This window comes from Pithys albifrons, chromosome 25 (assembly GCF_047495875.1).
Source record: "Pithys albifrons albifrons isolate INPA30051 chromosome 25, PitAlb_v1, whole genome shotgun sequence".
Lineage (NCBI taxonomy): Eukaryota > Metazoa > Chordata > Aves > Passeriformes > Thamnophilidae > Pithys > Pithys albifrons.
Window position 1 is genome coordinate 2,260,626 of NC_092482.1, and position 26,762 is coordinate 2,287,387.

At 46.3% G+C, this 26,762-nt stretch overlaps 1 protein-coding gene across 3 annotated transcripts in view; it reads right to left on the reverse strand.

Moving 5' to 3' along the window:
* The window catches only part of SKAP1 (src kinase associated phosphoprotein 1), a 174,603-nt gene that overhangs the window by 138,987 nt on the left and 8,854 nt on the right, over positions 1-26,762 (reverse strand). For all 3 annotated transcript variants that reach the window (XM_071577413.1, XM_071577410.1, XM_071577412.1), the window contains exon 3: positions 15,100-15,125. In XM_071577413.1, the coding sequence (XP_071433514.1) occupies positions 15,100-15,125 (26 nt within the window). The remainder of the gene's footprint in view (positions 1-15,099; positions 15,126-26,762) is intronic.

Consider the following 26,762-nt stretch of genomic DNA (forward strand, 5'->3'; position numbering starts at 1 on the left):
TTTATCTGTCACTCCAGTGACAGATGTCGGTGTCAGATTTTAATATAAATCAAACACAGGCTGGAAAGGAAAATACCACTCACAGTAAAGAGTGAAAAAAGGGTCTCTGAAGCTTCTATTTCCTGAATACACAGAGCCCAGCCTGCTGATAACAGAGGTAAAGGCACCTGTTCCTTCATTCAACACTCACCAAACAGCAAGAAAGGTGAGTTTGCAGCTGATGGTAATTGTGCTCAAACACCAAACCCAAGTTCTATCTCAGCAAACAGAGGAGTTTAAATCAAGCACTGATGAAAAGGCACCAGGGAGGTTCCAACTCTCCTCCTCCCTCCAAGACCCACAGTGGAGATGCTACAGAAAGACATGACACGATATTTTAGATGTGTTTTATTCTTAACAACTCGGGTTGCAACTTTCCCTTGCATGAAGCTCTCAGAGGCCCCCAAGGCTTCTGAAATCAAGGGCACATTTTCCCAGCAAACTTCCAGTTCTTCATCCAAAGGAACAATCTGGCTGTGCAGAACATAATGCACAAGATTGTCCTCCCACAGATCAGCTCATTAAAACACAAATCACACGGAGTGCCAGACACTGTGAGAGGCTTGTGCAGATTAAAAGCCCAAAGCTCTTGAAAATCTGATGGAAGATTTGACTTTGGGATTTACCCAAGGCCTTTGGGGGTCAGTGACACAACACAAGGGGGTCCTTGGCAATCCACCCTTGAAGCCATTACAACTTTCCTGACAGGGGAAGAGCCCAAGAAGCAATAAAATCCTTTCTCACTTGCTTCCAGCAGCCTCAGGGTGGAACATCAGACTCCAGAGAAAGAGGAAATTCAGAAAATAACTTTGCCACTTTGGGGAGGTGCCATCATGCAGCATCTGCATTGCTAATTTCTCATGCCAAGGATAGAGCTGAAGGTCCCTGGCCCAAAAGGGCAGGCTCTGATCCCTCCTGATGGACCCCTCCTTGTCTGATCCCTCCCATGGCATCACACCCCAGCAGAGATAGGGCTACAGGAATCATCCACCCATGGATTGATTCTCAGCCATGAAAACCAAGCAAAGCACGTTCCTCTATGCTACAAGAAACCAAAATTCATGCAGGCATCTCCATGAAATAAAAAATAACCAATCAGAGGTTAAAAAGCAGAGACAAACCCCTGCTCAGCTGAGCAGACTCTGGGAAGCCGAGCACATTCCTCAGTGCTCCACTGACCACCCAACCTTGGCCAAGCCCTTTGCTCAGCTCTGGGTGACAAGGGGATGTCTCTTCCTTGTTTTCCTCCTATAAAAAGGCTTTAATAAAAAGCTGCTACCAAAGGAAAACATGGAGCTCATTCCAAGGAGGAACCTCTCCATGCTGGGCCTTGGGGTGGGAACACCCCAGTGTGATGAGGTACCTTCCACGAGCCCGTTCAGCCCCTTAGAAAGAACATTTCCTTCCAGCCCAAGCACGTTGCACTAAGCCCATTTTTTCCAGAGCAGCCCAGAGGTAACAGGTGGTCCCTTCTAACGAGATCCAGGTGCAGGATTATGGTGATAACGAGCAGCCTGTTCCTGGTTTCTGACTGGCACAGGGAGCGGCTCCGGCACAGGGAGCGGCTCCGGCACCGGCACCGGAGCGGGGCTGCACCAAACCACCTGGAGCAAGGCCAAGTGCCCCAGCCAGGAAATATTCCTTGCAAGAGCAAGTCTTGGGTGTTCACAGCAGGAGAAGCTGCTCCACACATCAACCCTCGAGCCACAGGTCTCTGCTCTGGCAGAGCAATTCCCAGATATGAAATATCACAGGGGGGTTGGTGCTGTAAATGTGCTCTTTCCTATCCCTGTGCAGGAGGAGAAACTGTGGAGGGTGTCACATGTTCATGCAGGATCCCATAATCCACCCAAATATACCTCAGCTATAAAATAATCCAATATAAAAGTCTCCACGTTCAGGGATCGTTCCAAGCACGGCAGGACTCGGGACTGTGTGAGCTGCCACTGCACAAACAAAGGTGGTTTGTTCTATTCAGCATTAACAATATTTTCAAACACCACCTATTGCTTGAGTAACAAAAGAAAAATCAACTAAAACTCTGCTGCTTCAAACTACTCCTGTTGCTTTCCCATTTGGATTTGCATTAGGAGAACTTCTCGTGCTTTAAATCCACTTCTCCATAAAGTTTATGGAGCAGCAACAGCTGGTTGAGGCCAAGCAGAAAAAACAACCACCAACTTGTCAGGGGCCAAGCTATTGTTCTGATGAAGAAAAAACTCATTAGCTTTTAATGAAAACACAGGGAATAAAAACCAAAGAGGCACAGAACCCCAGCAAATAATTACTCTGCACCTGACGCAGGGCTGCTCCATCTTCCTGCTCCAAACCTCAGCAACATTCCCTGGAGCATGGACTGACTCCAAGGGGAAGAACCAGAAGCTTCCTGGGCTTCAACCTCACCCAGGGGCTCCCCTGGCACAGGTGCCCAGAGAAACTGTGGCTGGGCCAACCTGGTCTAGGGAAGGTGTTCCTGTCCATGGGTGGCACTGGGTGGGTTTAGGTTCCTCCCAACCCAAACCATTCTGTGGTTCTGTGCTCAGGGAACACACTGTTGCTTCTTCTCCACAACCTCAGAGCACCAACCCTGGTCTCTGGGAATAACCTGAACTTTCCCCTCCTATTTGATTTAGGGCAGCAACACTGGAGAGTAAAAATAGAAGTCCTATCACTGCCCTGGCTGAGCTGCAGGATCTGGCAGGTGACAAGTCTTGGGACAAATACCAGGAAATCCTCAGTTCAGGTTCTCCTTGTGCTGTAATTCAGCTGTGCAGAGTCAGAACATTCCTCCATGTCCCCTCTGCAGCAGCAGGAGAGGGACAGTTACTGCTTTTTAAGACTAAAACCTCTTACTATAATCTCAAAAATCAAGTTCCCCCAAGATGAAAATGTTTTTCCACACACAAACTGGTAGAGAAGTTTTCCTGTCTCTGAGCTGCAGTTGCCTCTCATGGGGTCAGGAGGGGCTTGGGGGGAAGAAAAGGAAAAAAAAAAAAAAGCTGAATTAAAACATTCAGGCACACACAGGAAGAAAAACTATTTAAATAGGTGAAAAGGCCCTGTAGCAAAAAAAAAAAAAAAAATTATCTCCAGTAGCTTGTTAAGGGAACTGCAATTAAGCTTAGTTTGCATTCAGTGAAGGTCTTTATCCAGGTACCCAGAGTTTCATTAAGCATCTTTTTAGAGCATAAGAAAAATCAATACCAGGCGAGTTCCATTTACACTTTTATGATGAGCTTGTTCGTGCCAAAGAGGAAGGAAAATCCCCAACTCCAGTTAATAGTCAAGGAAACAAAGTTCCTGCTTTCAAGTAATGACTCCTCAGTATCACACTACAAATAAAGGTCTCTGATCCAAATCCCATCTGCCTTCATGCTTGACAGTGTTAATATCTCTAGATTTTCAGGGACTAATTTAGCAGTAATGCATTTCCCAAAGCAGAGCTGTAAAAGTATTATCAATACTCTGGTTTAATGTCCCTTCCTACAATCACTCTCTGGAATGATGGAGAATCCCACGGAAACACATCAACAGAGAGGCACCCACACAGTAAGTACCACTCACATGTAAATATATTATAGTTTCTCTCTTGTAATGTAGTTAAAGCTCTGTCAACATTGCTATTATAAATTATATACCTTTTTAAACACATTTATGTGCTCGAAAATGCATGATGTGTTTCTTTTTTTTTCTTTTTTTTTTTTTTTTGAATGCCTCAAAGGCTTTGTCAGCTCCCAAGCGCCTGTTTGGATCTGTGTGGTTAAACCCCTGTGATTGATACAAGAAAAGCTGAGGGATTGGGGGATGCAGATTTTCCTACACCTTCCTCACTCACAATACTGATTTCCTCAGAGTGCCAGGGCCTGGATAATATTATATTTGCCTTAAAAAATCTCCTATTTTCAACTTCACCTCGCTGTGAAACATCCACGTCCGTCCTCCCTCCCCAGGCTTAGAAACAACAAACTACAAAAACTCTTTATACAGAGATCTCAAAGCGTTTATTCTGCTTAATAAATGGGTATTTTTAGATGTGGAAAAACATGCACAGAAGGAAAAGAACTTCATGCCTGGCTCAGGAGGCTGACAAGGGCACGGGGAGAGCAGGACCCGGCTCTGCTTAAACCGTGTTTTACCAGCGGGACGGGTCTCCCTCTCGGCTAAAGGGTCAAAAGCAAAGGGAGGGACCTCCCCGCAGGCAGGAGGAGCCGATTTATCATTGTTTTAGAAACGTCGACCCAAACAGGTCTTGGCTGCCTGACAAGTGAAGCCGCTCCAAGCCTAATTTTCTCCACTCAGTATCCAGTTTTTGCTAATTACATGTAGTAAAGCAAATTAATGGTCCACTAAAAATGCCACTTATGTTCAAAACCGAGTGGAAAGCGAGAAGTTCTTTGGCAGGAGGTTGGTTTTGCTGCGGTGCTGGGAGGGGAGGATGGGGCTTGCAATGATCGCCAGTGCCCAGCAGGTCGGGCTGCAGCGCAGCAGCAGCAGCAGCAAAGAGGGATGCGCTGCCAGGACAGCCCAAACCTCCCTGCCCGGGCACGGAAAGGCCCCAAATTTCCTGGGGTTAATAAAATCCATCAAGCACAAACCCGGTCAGATCAACAGCAGATTTCCCAAGGCGTGGAGAGAGAGAAAAACTGCAGCTTCTGGGGTGCAAAACCTCTCATGGAGGGGAAAAATAATCAAAATAAAGTCCTACAATGGATACGAATCACAGAATAAGAGTTGGAAGGGACCCACATGGAGACCAACTCTTAGCCCCCAAAAGTCCCACTCTATACCTGAGAGCATATTTTATTACACTAAAAGGAATTTATATGTGAAGAGCTCAAGTTTTGTGACTCAGCCTAGAGTATAAACCCCAAGGAAACTGAGACATTCAGAGCAAGGCTGGGGTTAAATTATTTTCTCTCCCTGACACGTGGCACAGAAAGTTCATGGCTACACAAACCAGTAAATAACCTGTAAAGTTCTTAATTCATAGACCTCTCATCTGATATGCAGATATTGAAATGTCTTCCTATCACTGATTATGGGGTTATTTTTAAAAAGGCAGCAACAACAGAAAGCCAAAGTCCCACTAACCCCCCAAAGAGCCCATCCCACAAATGACATTCAAGAAGTTTCCAACTTGCAAAGCCTTGCCTGAAAAAAGCCTTTGGCAGGGCTGCTGTGTCAGCCAGCAAAGCTCATTCTCAGCATCCAAATAACTCAGAGGTCGGGAGGGAGGGAGGTCCATATCCCCCAGATCCATGAGCTGACAGGAATCTCCCCTTTACTCTGGATTTTCTATCCCCTTGCCAGCCCCTCGTGTCATCCCCCAGCTGAGCTTCCCCTCTGCAGTTTTTTCTCCGGTTTTCTCGCAGTGGGTTTTGCTCTCCCTCCCTCCCTCTCTCCTGCTCCTCTCTCCCAATCCTTGGCACCCTTTCAGCAAAGGCACTGCACATTCTGCCTCTCGAGTGGGCAGCAGCTCCCCAGACCAGCTGCTGCCAGGGGGAGCACAGCCCATCCCAGCCTGAAACCCAGCGTGGCACAGGATTCCCACGGGATGTAAACAAGTAAACAAGATTTATTCTTTCTTTTATGATCCTCTAACACAGCAGTGAAATACAAAGCCCCAAACCAGCCCAAAGCTCCCAACAATTTGTGTTTCTGGCTGTTAATAAATTATTCCTCTTGAAAAAGAAGGGGATGGGGAGATTGAGGCAGAGGAACATCACAAATCTACACTTGGGTTCACCTTCTGAAGTACCAGCCCTGCCCCAAACCCAGCAAAGCTGCCCGTGAAGCTGTGCAAGAATTAACAAAGAGCTCTGCAAACAGGCTGGCAGCTAAAAAAGGAAGATGTCAACATCATCAGTGCCAGAGAAGAGACTCCAGGCCAGCGAGTTCTGAGTAATGTCCAGGCAGTGTCAGAGGGTTCAGCGGATTTTCTCCACTGAAACCCTTCCAAGAGGACGAAGAATAAACAGCAGGAAGCCGGGAGGGAGCTGGAGTGGAGCGAGCACATTCCAATGACAAGACACAAGGAGGCTGTCTTGCCCGTGTCTGCAGCTTTTCAGGGAACGCCGAGCCGGGAGAACAGCTCGGCAAGAGGCACTGCGGGGTGGGGGGAGATGCCCAGCTGGCATTTGGGATGATTTTACAGGTGTGGTTTGGGGTGGAGCCTGATGGAGGGCAGAATTATTCCTCTGGAGGTGGTTTGGGGGAGGTTACTGCCCTGCACAGCAAAGCAACACAGACTCAGGGTGGGCTGAGACTCAGAACTCCAGGTTTGCAGACCCAGGAGTGGGAACAGAGGGCACAGATTTCCCTGCCGGCCCCCAGGGAGGCTCCAAGGATTCAACACCAGCTGAGGGAGCTGGGGGTGTTCAGCCTGGAGAAGAGGAGGCTCAGAGGTGACCTCAGCACTGTCTGGAACTCCCTGAAGGGAAGTTCTGGCCAGGTGGGGGTTGGTCTCTTCTCCCAGGCACTCAGCAATAGGACAAGGGGGCACGATGGGCTCAAGCTCTGCCAGGGGAAATTGAAGTTGGAGAGCAGAAAGAAATTCTTTGCAGAGAGAGTGCTCAGGGATTGGAATGGGCTGCCCAGAGAGGGGGTGGATTCCCCATCCCTGGAGGGTTTTCAACTGAGCTTGGCCGTGGCACTGAGTGCCATGATCTGGTAAAGGGACTGGAGTTGGACCAAGGGTTGGACTTGATGATCTGGGAGGTCTTTTCCAGCCCAATCCATTCTGTGATTCTATGGATGTGGCACTGAGTGAGAATCCACCATGTCTTGATCCAACCCCACTGTGATCACCAGCCCAGGGCACAGAGTGGCTCTGAGTCTCCTCTTAAACACCTCCAGGGACAGAGAATCCACCATGTCTTGATCCAACCCCACTGTGATCACCAGCCCAGGGCACTGAGTGCCCTGGGCTGGTGATCACAGTGGGGTTGGATCAAGGGTTGGACTTGATGATCTCAGAGGGCTTTTCCAACCCAATCCATTCTATGATTTAAATCTTTTTCCCCCTCTTTTTTTGCAGAGCAGGAGGATCTATTCATGGATACCATCACCTTTTTCCTACCTGCCCCCTTGGAGGTGATTTTTTGAGCACTCTGATCTGCCTGAGCACAGAGCAAGGTTGGGCTCTGTGTTCATCCCAGAACATCCCAACGACCCCTGAGATTTCCTTGGAAAAAGAAAACAGCAGCACATCCCTATTACACAAACAAGCCCAGAAAACCCAGTGGGTTCATTTGAGCAGGCTCTGCATCTCCAGCACTGCACATCAGGCAATTCAGACAATCTAATAATTAGACTATTTTATTAACTGCCCAAAGTGAGAGCAACAGAACTTGTTAATATTTAACTCCCCAAACCGTTGGATATTCAACATCTCTACTGATGTTTTTACACCTCCTCCTCCTTTATGGTGCTTTGCTTTTTTTCTGCAGAGTTTGGTGTGCTCTGACCTTCCCTGGGGAGGGAAAGACAGTGCTAAATGTGACCAAAGAGGGCAAGCTCTGCCCCAAGGAGTTACAATTGGGATGAGTTTCACAGGACTGGGGGGGACTCCGACACTTGCTCACTTTGATTAATGACCTCGAGAGCTCCAACAAGCACCCAGTAATCCAAGCCAGGAAACTTCCCTCCAGTTTGGAAGAAGTTTTAAATCAATGGGCTGGTTTAAAAAGAGTTCAAAAAACCCTCCTTGTTAACCTAATTCTTCTCAATAGAGGTCAGGAAAATTTTGACATTAACTGCAGAATAACCCAGGCAAAGTGTGAGTTGTGTTACCTGAGGTTTCAATCCTATTATAAATTTCTGCAAGTTCTTCAGTTGCTGCCTGTGAGCAAAGATGGATAACACTGAACATGATTTTTCCTTTTTTTTTTTTTAAATCCACTTCCATGTTTATTCTTGGAGGCCTTTCCTTTCTCCTCCCCTCGTGTCGTGCAATGAACACACCCAGAAAGAAAAAAAAAGTACTTAATATTTCCAAGAAATGCAGGAAAGGCCTTTTGTATTTTGTTCTGATATAGAAATATGAATTTCAATCAAGGATAAGCGTGACCTCTTAATTACTGTGTGCTCACAGTAATTAAACTCAACCTACTTCTGACCAGTAGAACCAGACTGAAGGGTCACTGGAGCAAAAGACAGGTCCCAGTCCCACACTGGGACAGGCTGGATGGCAGCAAATCCAATGCTCAAGTTTCCTTGCCCACCTCCTTGGCCTCAATTTCCAGGTTTTTAAGAGATTTCAAAGCCTCAGGATAAGGGTGGGGGGAAGTTGGTTTCTGGTTTGAACACCTGAAACGCCACAGCAACAGCTTCAAAGTGCACATTTCTCTTGATTTTTCTGTGTATATTTGGAAATAAATATATATGGAAATAAAGATGCAAACTCAGCCCCATATCCAGCCCTTCCCAGAGCAGAACCCTTTGCCTCCCACCCAGGCCATTTTCCCAAGCACAACTTTCTCTTCTCTCCTACAATCCTTCCTTCCCTCCCAAATTTCTGCCCAATGCCTCAGGCAGCAAAATAATTTATAAGCCCCTGTAAAACCAAAGCTGTTCAGCTGCTCTGAGTTTGCAAAGCTCTGGACCAGGAGGGATTTCAAGGCAAAAAAACCCCACTGTCTGTGCACAGATTGAGTTTTCCAGGACTGAATACACGCACAGAGGGAAAGAGCAGCACCCCCAGAGCTGCAGGAAGCAAAACCTCAGAGCTGATAAAGGGACCTGTCCCCGGTGTTGATGTTAAAGCTTTGCTTGTTTCAGCTTAAAGAACACACGCCTTTGTGTGTATATTTAGAATCATAGAATCATAGAATCGATTGGGTTGGAAAAGACCTCCAAGATCATCGAGTCCAACCCTTGGTCCAACTCTAGTTCATTTACTAGATCATGGCACCCAGCACCACGTCCAATCTGCATTTAAAGATCTCCAGGGATGGTGAATCCACCACCTCTCTGGGCAGCCCATTCCAATCCCTGATTACTCTCTCTGTAAAAAATTTTTTTCTGATATCCAACTTAAATTTCCCCTGGCAGAGCTTGAGCCCATCGTGCCCCCTTGTTCTATTGCTGAGTGCCTGGGAGAAGAGACCAGCCCCCACCTGGCTATAACTTCCCTTCAGGTAGTTATAGACAGTGCTGAGGTCACCTCTGAGCCTCCTCTTCTCCAGGCTAAACACCCCCAGCTCCCTCAGCCTCTCCCCATAGGGCTTGTGCTCCAGTCCCTTCTCCAGCCTTGTTGCTCTTCTCTGGACTTGCTCCAGCATCTCAATATCCTTTCTGAACTGAGGGGCCCAGAACTGAACACAGTACTCAAGGTGTGGCCTCACCAATGCAGAGTCCAGGGGAAGGGTCACTGCCCTGGGCCTGCTGGTCACGCTATTTTTGATACAGGACAGGATCCCATTGGCCTTCTTGGCCCCCTGGGCACACTGTTGACTCATGTTGAGCTTCCTGTCAATTAGTACTCCAAGGTCCCTCTGCCTGGCTGCTCTCCAGCCACTCTGTGCCCAGCCTGGAGCGCTGCAGGGGGTTGTTGTGGCCAAAGGGCAGGACCTGCACTTGGCCTTGTTGAACTTCATCCCATTGGAATCAGCCCATCTCTCAAGTCTCTCCAGATCCCTCTGCAGAGCCCTCCTGCCTTCCAGCAGGTCGACACTCCCTCCCAACTTGGTGTCATCAGCAAATTTGCTGATGATGGACTCAATCCCCACATCTAAATCATCAATAAAGATGTTAAACAGGACTGGACCCAACACAGACCCCTGGGGAACACCACTGGTGACCGGCCACCAGCTGGATGCAGCTCCGCTCACCAGGACTCTCTGGGCCCGACCCTCCAGCCAGCTCTTAATCCAGGTTTTTCATTAATTAACTCTGCCCCACACACCACCCAAGCACATGGTGGGGCTTCAGAAGACGTTCCAACAGGAGGTTTTTTTGTTTTCTTTTTTGTCTCTGCCTGTTATGACATCTCCAGGGTCGGGGCTGGCCCTGGTGTTTACAGAGCAGAGGAATTCCATGCATGGTGACAGAATAGATGCTTCAACAATATGTTACAAATCTTGTCAATGCAAGACTTTTTCCCTGGTGCTTTCCAACACATCATAAATCTGGGCCAGGTTTCTGTGCATGAACCCTCCTTGCCACGGAGCTGCAGACTGCTTGGCATGGAGGCAAAGAGGGGTTTTCATAAATAAAACTTACCAAAATCACCGTGCACTCCATTAATTCAGGAACACTCTGCCTCGGCTTCAAAGGGGATCTTTGCAGCAAAGATGGTGTTTTTGTTGCTTTAATGATTTGCTACTTGTACTTGTCATAACTACACGGCCCAAATATGCCCTGGCAGGGAGTGGGGCTGGGGGGAAACTCTCAGTTCCGCCTCCCTCGCTCCAGCTCCGCAGATTTGAGGCTTGAGAGGGGAAAAAACTACTCCATAAATCCACCCTTGAAGCCTCTGTGTGATGCCAGGTAATGAAAGGGAGTTACACACCCCCCCTGGGTACCAACACAACCCCCAGAACCACCAGTGACCCCCCAGAGGACTCCCCAGCCAGGGCTGAGAGAGGCAGAACCATCCACACCTCACCCCAACAGCACATCCTACAAGATAAGTGGCCTACTAAGGCTTTCCACACTGTTGTGTCCTTAATCCTTTTAGTGAACATGAAGGCTCCCATGTTTAAGTCACATTTTATCCCCATCTCCCTGCTCTGTATTTATATTTATTGCTCCTGTGGCCAGGGAGGTGATATTTTCTGGGGCTAAGGCACAGAGGCAGCAGATGTGGACACACCTGTAAATGCTCTGGTACCTCACACACATTTTTGGAGCCTCAGCTTTCCTAAATTTCATTTCAAAATAGCCTACATTAAAAATTTCCTAAATTATATTTAAAACTAAATGAGAAAAACTCTCCTCGCTCTCTTGCCTGTTTTGACTCCTTATGAATATTTTAAGGGACTCTGTCCAGCAAACACACACTGAGCTCCTCAGAGAAAGCCACTCAGGATGAATTTTTGATGGAAAAACAAAAAAAAAAAGGGGTGTCATAAGCTCAGTGAAAATAAATCTGCTTTTATGTATCCATTTGGGGTTGTTTTTCCCCCAAAAATAAAGCACAAAGTCACTGCCTCCCACTGAATCCACTGGGAGACACTTTAGTGAGGACAAGGATGTGGAAATTCAGAGTTCTCTGGACAAGGCTGTGCTGAGGGACCCCCATCCTGCAGGAAATTCAGAGTTCTCTGGACAAGGCTGTGCTGAGGGACCCCCATCCTGAAGGAAATTCAGAGTTCTCTGGGCAAGGCTGTGCTGAGGGACCCCCATCCTGAAGGAAATTCAGAGTTCTCTGGGCAAGGCTGTGCTGAGGGACCCCCATCCTGAAGGAAATTGAGTTCTCTGGACAAGGCTGTGCTGAGGGACCTCCATCCAGCAGGAAGGGCCAGGTACCCACAGGATGATTTAGAGGGAGGATTCCTTGTCAGGGCCACACTGGAGAGCTGGGCTGGGAGGGCAGAGCCACATTTCTCCACCTCTGAAACATCTGTGCCATCAAGGAGGATGCTCCTGAGTATCTCAATATCAGAGTCTTGGAATGGGCTGGAAGGGACCTTGAAGGTCTTCTCATTCCATCCCCCTGCCATGGGCACCCCCTTCCACCAGACCAGGCTGTTCCAAGCCCTGTCCAAGCTGGCCTTGATCACTTCAATAGACATCATTCAGAATAAAATCAACCCCGAATATTGGGGAGACATCAATGATTTAATCTGACTTTGACCACCCTGATTTTTGACACTTGTCCCTTGGCATTTTTGGCTTTGGCACTGCAGACACCGACACACACCAGGGACAATTTAAAGCAGATTCTCATTCCAGCAGCACCAAACTTCCCCCCACAGCTCTTATTTAGCCTCACCCCTCCAGTTTTCCTCCCCACCCTTGCATTTGCATGGCTGCCTGTCCCTCCATTCTTCTCCCAAACTCCCATCTCTCTCCTCCTGCCAGATCCTCCCCTGCAGTTCCCCAGAACGGCCTCTTGCTGCTCCCTCAGACCATTCCTTTCTTTCCTTCCCCTAAATCCAAGCTGTTGTAGAACGTTTCCCTGATGAGAAGAGATGGAAACAGCATCAAGGAGCTCAGGGGAGGTCTCCAAGCCACCCGGGCCCTCCCCAGACCTCCTCTGCCACCTTTCCTGAGCTCTCTGCCCATCAAGGGGATGTTGCTGCCACACAGCAAAGGGCACAACAGTCTGATTCTGTGATTACATGGATGAAGGGCATAAAATGCTCCCCACAGGCAGCCAGTCCTCCTGCAAAGGGCAATGTGAGGGCTCTGCTCAAAGGGCACCAATGAATAAGGCAAAAATAAGTTGCAGCTCCACACAATGGTCAATAACATCATTTGGTGCCCGGGATTTGGGCACAGCAAGTCCTGCTGCAGATCCTAAATCCTGCTCAGCCCCACCTTCCTGAAAGCACTCTCATGTACCCAACTCACCCTCCAGACCCACCCTCCTGTTTCACACAGATTTTTGCTTGCTGGGGGATCTCCAGAACAATTCTATTCATTTCAGCCAATAGTGAGAAGCAACAGGTTGGGTGGGAGGTTTGGAATCCCTGAGGGTTTGGTCCTCAGAGGGATTTCACAGCATTTCTCTAAGTTCCAGGAACTCAACTGCCTTCACCAGATGTGGTACAAGTTGTCCTTATACCCTTTGGAAAACTCCTCACTAGATATTCCAAAGAAAATCCCAAACCTTCTTAGGAGGCACCCCTTCCTTTGCCACATCAATTTGTTATTTAAATGCAGCCAACTCACACCTGGTTTTCACAGTCCTCTCATCAAGATGTTCAGGCACATGAGATTTATTTTGATTCATTAAAACCAATTCCCACTTTGTAGTTCCCTGACTCATTTTCACCCAGAATGCCCCAAGTTCTCACCACCACCTTTTCCTCCCCAGCCAGGATTACCTGGAGAGGTTCAGCTCCGATTGGTGATGTCCAACATCCCTGTTCTCACTCCCATCTCATTCCATCCAGTTGGTGATGTCCAACATCCCTGTTCTCACTCCCATCTCATTCCATCCAGTTGGTGATGTCCAACATCCCTGTTCTCACTCCCATCTCATTCCATCCAGTTGGTGATGTCCAACATCCCTGTTCTCACTCCCATCTCACTCCATCCAGTTGGGGATGTCCAACATCCCTGTTCTCACTCCCATCTCACTCCATCCAGTTGGGGATGTCCAACATCCCTGTTCTCACTCCCATCTTTGGCTTGTTCTCACTCCCATCTCACTCCATCCAGTTGGGGATGTCCAACATCCCTGTTCTCACTCCCATCTCCCTCCATCCAGTTGGGAATGTCCAACATCCCTGTTCTCACTCCCATCTCCCTCCATCCAGTTGGGAATGTCCAACATCCCTGTTCTCACTCCCATCTCCCTCCATCCAGTTGGGAATGTCCAACATCCCTGTTCTCACTCCCATCCCACTCCATCCAGTTGGTGATGTCCAAATCCCTGTTCTCACTCCCACCTTGTCCTGTTTCCTTCACACATTTTTTCCAAACAATTCCCAAGGTGACATAAGGGCACACTTAGAGACACCTGAAGACCCAAACACTTGCACAGGAATTTTTCAGCCAATTGAACACTTTTTTCCAAATCTCCACACAGTCCTACAGACCAACCTTCCCAATATTAAGCTTCCAACTCTATAAAAGAATAAAGAACATTTCCAAAGAACAAAAGCATCCCTCCCTCCACCCCTTTACATTGTATGAACTCTCACAATTTCAAAAACCTCATTTTGAGCCTTTTATGTGCTCCAACCTTCTCTCCCTGGGTTTTTTCTCTTTTTAATTTTGCACACAGCTGTCTGTTGTACTTGCTCAAATGATGCCAGATGCTGAGTTCATCAACCCAACGCAGGCAAACAATGCTTGGAAAGCAATTAGAAGCACCGAGGCTGCACCGAGGCTCATATTAAAATGTGATAACACTGGTCTGGGGGGAATTGCAGCACTGCTGCATTTCTGACATTTCTGTGCTGCCAGACAGGCAGGATGTGCTGGAAGTGGGCCCTGCTCGAGGAGGTAACACACTGGAATTTATTCCTGGGGTAAATGAGGGATTAGCTGAGTTGGAACACTGGGAAGGGGTTTTGTTACAGCCCCAGCTCCCACCTGGTTTGAACCTTGGCAGATCCTCCTGTCTGTGCTCACATATCACAACCATAATTAAAGCAAAAAGGACAAACTCACCCATCCTTGTGCCTTGGCTACAAGCTGGGTTGGACCCAATGCTCCAAAATTAGGATTTAGGGCTGAGCTCCATTGATATGATACAGCCAGAGGAGCTCCAGGTCAGCCCTGAGCCCACACAGATCCATCACATTGTCCCTGATATGCAGAAGGACCCACTGACAAGGCTTGTGACCTGCAGGCCCCCTGCAAAGTTTAAATCATCGCTCCCATTATGGAGGAAATGGAGATCAAAGTCCCCATCAGAGTCTCCCAGCTTGTTAACAGACATAACAAGAGATGGTCTGACAAATTTACAGCCTCGCCATGTGGCCACACCTGGAGGCTGATTGAGTTTCAAGTTCAGGTTAACATGAGCCATGAGACTGAAGGTCACCCCAACAGCCTTTGCTCCCAAGTCAGTGGTCCATGGGAATGAACTGCCATGGGAATGAACTGCCCTTCCCAAACTTTAAAGCTTTTTCTGGAGGCAGAAGTTTTGCAGAAAAAAACTTCCTGGGCTTGTCCAAGACAATAAATTTCTGCCAGAACCACACACGTTGTGTTTGCTCTCAGGGACAAGGAAGAACTCAGCAAAACAACCCCAACTTCTGCTGCAGCCTCTGCCACAGCTCTGCCCCTTTCCACCACCCTCAGAACTGCCACACAGCCATAAATTGAGTCTAAACTCTTCTCCTCGTTGCCTTTGCACAGAGAACACACACACACACAACCCCTCCTGCCCCCCAGGCTCATCCCAGAGGGAGCTCACCCTCCCTCCCCAGTCGTACTCACCTCGGGGGGAAAAGTCCAAGTGGTACCTAAAAAACCAAAGAGAAAAAGAGACATAAGACACATCATTTTCTCAGAGATTTGTTCCAGCCTGATGTGTAAGGGACAGATGAGAGAATTCTGCCAGGATCCAGAATCCCAGAGAATGCTCAACACACATTCTGGGCAAGAAGCTCCAAGAGGAACTTGTGATGTCCCATCCCTGTCCAAGGCCAGCTTGGACAGGGCTTGGAGCAACTCAATCCAGTGAAAGGTGTCCCTGTTCATGGCAGGGGGTGCAACAAGATGATCTTTAAGGTCCCTCCCAACTCAATCCAGTGAAAGGTGTCCCTGTTCATGGCAGGGGGTGCAACAAGATGATCTTTAAGGTGCTTCCCAACTCAATCCAGTGAAAGGTGTCCCTGTTCATGGCAGGGGGTGCAACAAGATGATCTTTAAGGTCCCTCCCAACTCAATCCAGTGAAAGGTGTCCCTGTTCATGGCAAGGGGTGCAACAAGATGATCTTTAAGGTCCCTCCCAACTCAATCCAGTGAAAGGTGTCCCTGTTCATGGCAAGGGGTGCAACAAGATGATCTTTAAGGTCCCTCCCAACTCAATCCAGTGAAAGGTGTCCCTGTTCATGGCAGGGGGTGCAACAAGATGATCTTTAAGGTCCCTCCCAACTCAATCCATGATTCCATGAACTTCCATCCATTGGAACAGGTCTTTCTCCAAACACAAAGACTTATGTCACCTTTGGCTCTGCAGCCTGAATTAAGGACCTTTAAAGGTCCCTTCCAACTCAAACTCTTCTGTGAGGTTTTTTTCTTGGTCTCCTCTCACACCTCCCCTACAGCAGCAGCATCACAGAGGGCAACACACACTCTGCCCACGCCAAAAAAAATTGGTTTCTTCCTCTCTCCCACTTTGGGCACATCTTGGGTTGACATCAGAGCCATTTTCAAAAGGGAGTTCTGGAAGCAGATCAAGGATTTGGGATAAACCACAAAGTGACCCATTCACAGGCAAGATGTGTAACAAAGGGGGGGTCTATAGGCATTAGTGGCAAGAATCCAGGGTGTAAAAATCCAATCAATTTGTTTCCTCATTAAAAGCTTTCATGAAGAAAATGATTTAACACGAACATCCAAGCCACTGACACAGATTAATTAGAAAACAACAACGGAATTCTGATTAAGGGCATAATATTTATTTGACTTGTTTGCTTTGGACGAAGAAGAAAAATTAAAAACGTGCAGAGAGAGAAGAAACTTCCCTGGGAGACTGAGCTGAGTGATAAATAACAGCTGTGTTGGGGTGGAAAGAGCCACATCACTGTGCTCTGGAGGGAGAAAAGGCTGCAAGTTTCTCTGGGGCTTTGGATGCTCTTGGAAGTGGCTCCCAATTTTTCCAAGGAGCTTTTCCTCTCCATCCTCTGGCAGTTCCATCTTCTCCCTCAAACCCAGAGAGGCACCAGCACCTGCCCAAGGTCAGGGCAACCACAACAGCAGCTCCAGCTCTTCCCTTCCAATCAGCATTACCTGTTACTCACCATTTTCTTGGAGAATTCAGACATTATTCAATGTTTGAGTTGAGAAATATCCACTCTGGGCTCAGCCAGAGGTCCCTGCACTCCCCCAGTGCCCCAAACCCATCAGTCCTGGGAGCTGAAATACTTTTGTCTCCTGAACAGACAAGGACAGCAAAAAAATCACTTCTTGTTTTGTGAACTTTTGTCTCTTGTGCTTGAGAGACTGTCCTAATCTCCCCTGAACATGGTTTAGTGATAACATTTACTGCACTAGGACCAAAATGATTTTCTGTCACTTGTAATTCCAGTTCAATAAAAGTATAAGAGCTTTGTTTCTAACCTCTGTCATTTTTAATACAGTAAAATGGCTTAAAAAAATGTAAAATTGAGTTCCATTTCCTACTGGACCAGCAAGCCCATGTTAAGCTTCAGTCTGATCAAATTTAAGGCAAGGGGGAAATACCAAAAGATGTTTTGCTTTTGCCTTTTTTTTTTTTTCTTTTTTTTTAGCACAAGGAAACAGTCAAAAATTTTAATCTCATCAGATCAGGATGTGTCTTTAATCTCCTGCTTTGATCATTTTCACTCTGGAAAGGCTTAAGCAGAGAAGGAAAGTTAGTTTAAAATTTAATGGGGAGTGGGAGGAAAATGGTCTTGTTCTTATGGAAGAGGGAAGAGTAATGATCTAATTCCTTCCTCTGCCACTGAGTGCATGGAAATCTTGAATAAATTACTGATCTTGGGAGTGCAGAAGGTACTTGGATAAGATGCCACAATGTTTTCACTTAGAGAATTTTTCTTTCCTCTGATGTTTTGTCTGAGACAGGGTGGGGAAAGCACCACTCTGTGTTTCCCCCACCCCTTCCTGCAGCCTGAGCTAATCCCCAAGTTGTATTTTCACAGTTCTTACAGGTGGTCAAAAGAGTTTTTTCTTTTTGTTCCTGCAAGAAATTCAACTATTTGGGCAAAATGCCCTTTTTTTCTTCAATGATCCCAGCAGCAAATGGGGTTAATTCAAATCCAGCCACAGGCCTGAGCTCTGTGCAGGATAAAATCCAAATAAAATGTGTTTCTGTGCAGCAGAGCAGGAGGAACTCACTCAGCAGCAGCAGGTTTGTCACCCTGGGCCATTCTCCAAAGTGCAGAGCTCGAGGCCAATTAAGAGTTTTGTTCCCAATTAACCCAGCCCTGAGGAGCAGGTTACTCAACACACCCATCTGTGGGGAACAGGCACTTACACAACATTTCCTTCTCCAGCTTTGCAGGTTTACCCTGAAAGCTGCAGCCCAATAACATCTCACAGCAAATAATTAAAAATATACTGTAATTGCTCCATACACATCCCCCTGAGCCAGTTTAACTCAGGCCTAATCCTTCCTCAACTGCATCTTTATTTTGGAAGTTATTTGCTTGGGGATCAGCTTGACATTTTCATCCTTAATAAACAATTTTTACATCTCACAAACACCAGTAAAAGCTTCTCATTCATTTTCTTAACTAGAAAGTTTGGGAATAGGAGATATATTTGGTCATGCCTTGACTGTTTGTTTTAAGCACATGATCTAAAAGGCTCCTGAGCCCCAGGAAGAATCCTCCAAGAAGAGAAGCAGCTCAAGGCCAGGTTGGACAGGGCTCTGAGCAACCTGTTCTAGTGGAAGATGTTCCTGCCCATGGCAAGGGAGAGCTGGAACTGGATGGTCTTTGAGGTCCCGTCCAGCCCAAACCATCCAAGGTCCAATTTCCATCAGCCCTTAAGAGAGCTGAGGGAATTGGGGACAAACTCCTGCCAAGTGATGGACAACCCTCAGCAACACAAACTCACAGAGGAATCCAGGGAGAGTTTTGATGCACCACATGACTTGAGGAGCTCTCCTAAAATTATCTGATTTCCCTTCCAAACCAAAGGATGAGTGATCACAGTAGGGCTGAATCAAGACATGGTGGATTCTCACTCAGTGCCACATCCACAGAGTCATAGAATGGATTGGGTTGGAAAAGACCTCCAAGATCATCAAGTCCAACCCCTGGTCCAACTCCAGTCCCTTTACCAGATCATGGCACTCAGTGCCACGGCCAAGCTCAGTTGAAAAACCTCCAGGGATGGGGAATCCACCCCCTCTCTGGGCAGCCCATTCCAATCCCTGAGCACTCTCTCTGCAAAGAATTTCTTCCTGATCTCCAACTTCAATTTCCCCTGGCAGAGCTTGAGCCCATCGTGCCCCCTTGTCCTATTGCTGAGTGCCTGGGAGAAGAGACCAACCCCCACCTGGCCAGAACTTCCCTTCAGGGAGTTCCAGACAGTGCTGAGGTCACCTCTGAGCCTCCTCTTCTCCAGGCTGAACACCCCCAGCTCCCTCAGCCTCTCCCCACAGCACTTGTGCTCCAGTCCCTTCTCCAGCCTCGTTGCTCTTCTCAGTTGGGTTGGAAGAGACCTCTGAGATCACCAAGTCCAACCCTTGATCCAACCCCACTGGGATCACTCTGGCACTCTGTGCCCTGGGCTGGTGATCACAGTGGGGTTGGATCAAGACATGTTGATTTCTCTGTCCCTGGAGGTGTTTAAGAGGACACTCAGAGCCACATCCAGTCCCTTCTCCAGCCTCGTTGCTCTCCTCTGGAGCTGCTCCAGCCCCTCATTTCCAACACAGGACTCGTGTTCCCCTGGAGCACCAAGACAACTTGGTTTTATTCCTGCATTTCCAACCCTCACACAACTCAAGCAGCAGATCCACCCCAGGCCTCTCATCCTCTGTTACTGCACAGGGAGAGTCCCAAATCCCATCAATGCCCAGAAATCCAGGAAAATACACAATTAACTCACTCCCTCCTCACAGCCACAACACAAAGTTGGTGACCAGCATCAGTAAATCAGGCCTCAAACCTGATCCATTTGGGGCCAGGAGCAAAAATCACTGTCTGAAATCTCAGTGTTATGCAGGGGGTCAAACTTGATGGGTATAATGGTCTGTTTGCAGCTCTAAAGTCTATAAAAGTCTAAACCCCACTTTCCTCTCAGACTCCATTTCAGCAGGAACCATAAAATAAAGTCAGGTTCCAATCAAATTTCCTCTATTTTCCTGTCCAATTAAGAACACTAAAATCACCACAGATGTTATTAAATTAGATATTTTGAGACAGCCTAATTTGTTTGGGGCACAGAGTTCGTTGGGTTTTAATGTTTGCAAAAAAAAAAATTAAAAAAAAAAATCAATGCTGTACAAGATTTCAAGCAGGCAAAAAAAAATAAAAATAAAAGAGCTGAAAATGGGATTGGGGAGTTTACCATTAGCAAAGCCAGTTACAAACCACTTCAAATGCATTTCTCAGTTAAATGTTCCAGCAGCAGCAGCAATGCAGAGACTCTGGTTACACAACCTCAATCACTGCCAGGCCTCGGGTTTCAGATTAACAACCCACCACCAGGAAATGGATGGGCAAAAAGGGGTAATTTTATCAGCTGGGATGGGAAAGGATGCAAATTACTGAGAGGAGCCCAAGGCAGAAGGCACCAAAGTGCATTAATGGCAGAGAGAGTGGCCACACTCCCCACAGGTGCAAAGGCAGGTACGGGGGGGACTGGGATTGTACCCCTGCCATGTGGGCATCAACACTGAGAATTCCTTCCTCAAGTGAAGTGTGGGGGGGGAAATGCCTTACTGGGATTACAGGATAAACTGGGAACTTCCAAATCCCTGCTGGGATTACAGGATAAACTGGGAACTTCCAAATCCCTGCTGAGATTACAGGATAAACTGGGAACTTCCAAATCCCTGCTGAGATTACAGGATAAACTGGGAACTTCCAAATCCCTGCTGAGATTACAGGATAAACTGGGAACTTCCAAATCCCTGCTGAGATTACAGGATAAACTGGGAACTTCCAACCAGCAAAAAAATCCCATGATGAGATTACAAGATGAATTGGGAATTTCTATCCATAAAAATATCCCATGCTGAAATTACAGAATAAATTGGGAACTTCCAAATCCCTGCTGAGATTACAGGATAAACTGGGAACTTCCAACCAGCAAAAAATGCCAGGCTGAGATTACAGGATAAACTGGGAATTTTCCAATCCCATACTTAGATTACAGGATAAACTGGGAACTTCCAACCAGCAAAAAAATCCCATGCTGAGATTATAGGATAAACTGGGAATTTTCCAATCCCTGCTGAGATTACAGGATAAATTGGGAACTTCCAAATCTCATACTGAGATTACAAGATGAATTGGGAACTTCTATCCAGCAAAAAATGCCAGGCTGAGATTACAGGAAAAATTGGGAACTTCTATCCAGAAAAAAATTCCCATGCTGAGATTACAGGATAAATTGGGAACTTCCAAATCCCTGCTGAGATTACAGGATAAATTGGGAACTTCCAAATCTCATGCTGAGATTACAGGATAAATTGGGAACTTCTATCCAGAAAAAATCCCATGCTGAAATTATAGGATAAACTGGGAACTTCCAACCAGCAAAAAAATGCCATGCTGAGATTGCAGGAAAAATTGGGAATTTCTATCTAGAAAAAAAAACCCATACTGAGATTACAGAATAAATTGGGAACATCCTACCAGCAACTTGAAAGGAAATAATCACCAGGGTTGGTATTAAATCTGACTTGTTGAACACTCCAGGAATGCCAGTGCAGGTGGGCAGAGGGTTCAGATCTCCATGAACCCCACTTGGTGCCCCCACCCCAACCTGCCCCACATCAACCCCACACAGGGGCACAACCCCCCTCATTCTTAGGCTCAAAAATGCAACTCCCCAAATTGCTCAGCACTGAAATGACAGGACCTTGCTTTTCTCTCTCTCTCTTTTTTTTTTTTTTCCTTTTTTTTTTTTTTCCTCCAGAATAAATCTGTATTTAATGGCCAAGGAAAGTGTGAATGAAATCCTGCTCAGCGAGATCGTTTCCTCGCTGAGCAAATAAATCTCAGCTCTCTGAAGAACGTGAAGGAGGAGAAAAGCACTTTGCCTAATTAAGGACAATGTGGTGGGGCTCCAGTCCAGCCCTGCCATTAATGGGCTGAGCTCAATTATCTGCCCATCAGGTCACATCCTTAAATTCCTTTTTATCTTGGTATCACACATTACTCAGCGTAATGAGTTTAATATTGGGAGGAATTACAGGCACTACATTTACACTAATGAAGCAAAATTACCCTGAAATCGCATTTTCTTTAATTCCAGTCTGAAAACTTGCAAAGAAGGTTGAAAATTGAAGTAATAAATGGAGTTAATATGGGCAGAAGTTTATTAAGACAGGCCAAACACGCTGCTTTAAGGAAAACTTTGGCTCTGTTTCCATTAGAGAATCTTTTACAATCCTACTGGAACACTTGGCCACAGAAAGGACCAAGTTAGACGTGATATTTTATTTCTCTTTTTTTTCCCCTCTCTCTAATAACTCAAATCCACTTTCACTTTCCTATATCTAAGTCCTGGCCTGGCAACTTTTTCCCTAATAATCTCTTTGTATTTATTTACATTTATATTTACCTACATTAAATATTTTTATATTTATGTATTATAAATACAGAATAATACATTATTGTATATTTATATTCTTTCCATATTATAAATGTTTATATAGAATATTAAATAATTTAAATATATTTCTATTCTATAATAGTTATATTTCATTTATTATATTTAAATATTTAAAATGCAATAAATATACATATTAAATGGTTACATATAATAAAAATGTGAATGTTTATATAATATATTTATGGGGGTTTACATCTATATTTTTATATATAGTAATATATAATTAAAATGTGAATGTTTATATAATATATTTATGGGGGTTTACATCTATATTTTTATATATAGTTATATATAATAAAAATGAATGTTTACATCATATATTTATGGGGGTTTATATCTATATTTTTATATATAATTAAAATGTGAATGTTTACATCATATTTATGGAGTTTATATCTATATTTTTATATATAATTATATATAATAAAAATAAATGTTTACATCATATATTTATGGGGTTTATATCTATATTTTTATATAGTTATATATAATAAAAATGAATGTTTACATCATGTATTTATGGGCATTTATATCTATATTTTTAGATATAATTATATATAATTAAAATGTGAATGTTTACATCATATATTTATGGGGTTTATATCTATATTTTTAGATATAATTATATATAATAAAAATTAATGTTTACATCATATATTTATGGGGTTTATATCTATATTTTTATATATAATTATATATAATTAAAATGTGAATGTTTACATCATATATTTATGGAGTTTATATCTATATTTTTATACATAATTATATATAATTAAAATGTGAATGTTTACATTATATATTTATGGGGTTTATATCTATATTTTTATATATAGTTATATATAATAAAAATGAATGTTTACATCATATATTTATGGGGGTCGATATCTGTATTTTTATATATTTAATTTTTTAAAAGTATATATTTATAATCTCTGTTTATTTTTCAGTGCCATGAACAAGCTCTTGGTGGCAGAGCCCAACCTTGGATGAGGATCTAGGACAGCTTTGGAGTGTCACTACAAAATGACACATTTAAACCAATTAAAGACCCAAATCACTCAACCAGACAAGGAGCACATCCCAGTCCAGGCTGGGAATCCAGGACTGGGACACTGGGACACTGTTCAGACACCAATGGCAGCTCAGCAGCTGGGAAGGTCCAGCAAGGACTGTGGCAGGTCCAAGGACAGGACCCTGGTGGGTCCAAGGACAAGACCGTGGCCGGGGCGGGGGGGGGGGGCAAGGTCATGGCAAGTTCCATCACAGAGTTCAAAGGCCACTCTCAGAAACTCCATCACAGAGTTCAAAGGCCACTCTCAGACTCTTCCTCACTGACAGCACAGCAGTGGCAACGTTGCCATCAGTTGGACAACAAGGCAGTGAAATGAGGTTTGGGCTTGTCATGGAGACATGAAGAGCCTGGTCCTGGTTGGAGCTCCTGCTGCTGCAGGAATGGCAGAAAGGGGAGAGGCTGAGGGAGCTGGGGGTGTTCAGCCTGGAGAAGAGGAGGCTCAGAGGTGACCTCAGCACTGTCTGGAACTGCCTGAAGGGAAGTTCTGGCCAGCTGGGGGTTGGTCTCTTCTCCCAGGCACTCAGCAATAGGACAAGGGGGCACAATGGGCTCAAGCTCTGCCAGGGGAAATTGAAGTTGGAGAGCAGAAAGAAATTCTTTACAGAGAGAGTGCTCAGGGATTGGAATGGGCTATCCAGAGGGGGTGGATTCCCCATCCCTGGAGGGTTTTCAACTGAGCTTGGCCGTGGCACTGAGTGCCATGATCTGGTAAAGGGACTGGAGTTGGACCAAGGGTTGGACTTGATGATCTCAGAGGTCTTTTCCAACCCAATCCATTCTATGACTCTGTGGATGTGGCACTGAGTGAGAATCCACCATGTCTTGATCCAACCCCACTGTGATCACCAGCCCAGGGCACTGAGTGCCCTGGGCTGGTGATCACAGTAGGGTTGGATCAAGTGTTGGACTTGATGATCTTGGAGGTCTTTTCCAATCCTTGCCCTGGGCTGGTGATCACAGTGGGGTTGGATCAAGGGTTGGACTTGATGATCTCGGAGGTCTTTTCCAACCCAATCCATTCTGTGATTCTGTGATAAAAGGGCCCTGTGGATTAGTTATGAGTCACAGGATTGGGCCTCAGGTTCATGTCATGGTTCTGTCACAGCAGAGCAAATTAAAGGTAGAGTTTCTGTGTCTATTTTGGATTTCCTGGTGGGTGTCTGAGCAAAACTCACCATTCATTAAAGCCCTCTCTCTTGATCACTGCTTTGATATACAACAGGTCTGCCTCACTCTCCTTTTAGCACTATTACATTTCACCTCAGGGGGAAAAAATACTAAGAATTTGTGCAAAGTTGCCTTCCAACAGGGAGTTTTAATGACTGGCTGACTCCAAGGAGGTGGAGGAACTATTTATCTCCATATTTTCTTCAAGAACTCCCATTCTCCCCATCCCACCCCCTGCCACTGTAACTGCTCCAGAGATGTCAAAATGCTGAGGGGAGGTCATTTAACAGCGAGGAGATTTTTTTTTTTGGTTATTGCTCTTGCCAAAGGACAAGAATGGGCTTGTGTTCCTGAGCAGAGTCATGTGTCTGATGCTTCCCAGGTGTCACATCTGCTGCTGGCTTTGGTGGGACACAAGAAGCAGCAGCCAAGGAACAACTTGAACCAAACCCTTGGCACCAACACACAAACAGAAGCACTGACGGCTTTTGGGGGGTCTGAAAGACAAGTAAACTCTTCCTCAGCACCACGTCCTTCCCCTGCTCTCCTTCAATCCAAAGATGCTTTTAAAGCAAATTTTATGCCTTATCAACACTTTGGTTTTCCATTCAGGACTAGAGTAAAGCCCTCAGTCTACAGACAGGACACAGATAACTGTGAGGTCCTCACACTGATAATTCCTCCTGTTGTGCTCTGTGGCTGTCCTGGATGCCAGACAGAACAATGAAAAAAGGACACTATAAAAAAAAATGTTATAAAATATAAACAGAACTCTCCAAAACTATTACATTTATGCAGCTCAATTGCAAATTTAAGATATCCCTGCCCATTGTAGGAGGGTTGGACCAGGGGCCTTTAAAGATCCCTTCCAGCTCAGACTATCCTATGAAAATCAGATATTAGGAAAAAATTTACCAGGTCAGGATTTATATACAGAAAAGCAAACCAGGATTTGAGTCAGCAGGAAAGGGGTGGAAAAAACCACAAGTGTTTCACCCCAACGGTGCACCTTAAATAACCAAATGGATTCTGAAAGTAAAAGAGCACAGGACTCCTCAGTGAGCTGTGTGGTGAAAGCCTCCCCACAGCCACCACCTCCTGCCAGAGCAGCCCAGGCTGCCCCCAAGAGTGCCAACCTGCAGCCACAACCCCCTCTGCCCTCCTACACCTCCCTAGGTGGGGTGGGGACAATTTATCCTGGCAGGTGGCACGTGCAGACAGAAAGCACAGCTCCTCCTTCCCATCACAGCCATCCCTGATGCTCCTGGAGGGGAATCACAGAATGGGTTGAGTTGGAAAAGACCTCCCAGATCATCAAGTCCAACCCTTGGTCCAACTCCAGTCCCTCTACCAGATCATGGCACTCAGTGCCACGGCCAAGCTCAGTTGAGAAACCTCCAGGGATGGGGAATCCACCCCCTCTCTGGGCAGCCCATTCCAATCCCTGAGCACTCTCTCTGCAAAGAATTTCTTTCTCATCTCCAACTTCAATTTCCCCTGGCAGAGCTTGAGCCCATCGTGCCCCCTTGTCCTATTGCTGAGTGCCTGGGAGAAGAGACCAACCCCCACCTGGCCAGAACTTCCCTTCAGGCAGTTCCAGACAGTGCTGAGGTCACCTCTGAGCCTCCTCTTCTCCAGGCTGAACACCCCCAGCTCCCTCAGCCTCTCCCCACAGCACTTGTGCTCCAGTCCCTTCTCCAGCCTTTTTGCTCTTCTCAGTTGGGTTGGAAGAGACCTCTGAGATCACCAAGTCCAACCCTTGATCCAACCCCACTGGGGTCACTCTGGCACTCAGTGCCCTGGGCTGGTGATCACAGTGGGGTTGGATCAAGACATGTTGGATTCTCTGTCCCTGGAGGTGTTTCAGAGGACACTCAGAGCCACATCCAGTCCCTTCTCCAGTCTTGTTGCTCTTCTCTGGCCCCGCTCCAGCCCCTCAATCTCTTTCCTCAACTGAGGGGCCCAGAACTGAACACAACACTCAAGGTGTGGCCTCCCCAAGGCAGAGTCCAGGGGAAGGGTCACTGCCCTGGGCCTGCTGGCCATGCTAGTTTGGATCCAGACCAGGATCCCATTGGCCTTCTTGGCCACCTGGGAACACTGTTGGCTCATGTTAGGAGGTCATGGGGACAGTAGGGAAATAAAGACCTGAGGGCCAAGTTCCAAGCACAGTTATTGGGGCTGAGCAGGAACAGCCATTGGGGCTGGCTGGGGATCATGAGCTGAGCTCTTCCCTCTCACAGACACACGTGGCTCTCCCCAGCACTGAGCACTTTGCTCGTGTCCATTATGAGCCCCAACCATGAAACCCAACACACCTCACCCCTCCCAGAGGGTCCTGGGGCTGCTGGGGGAGCTT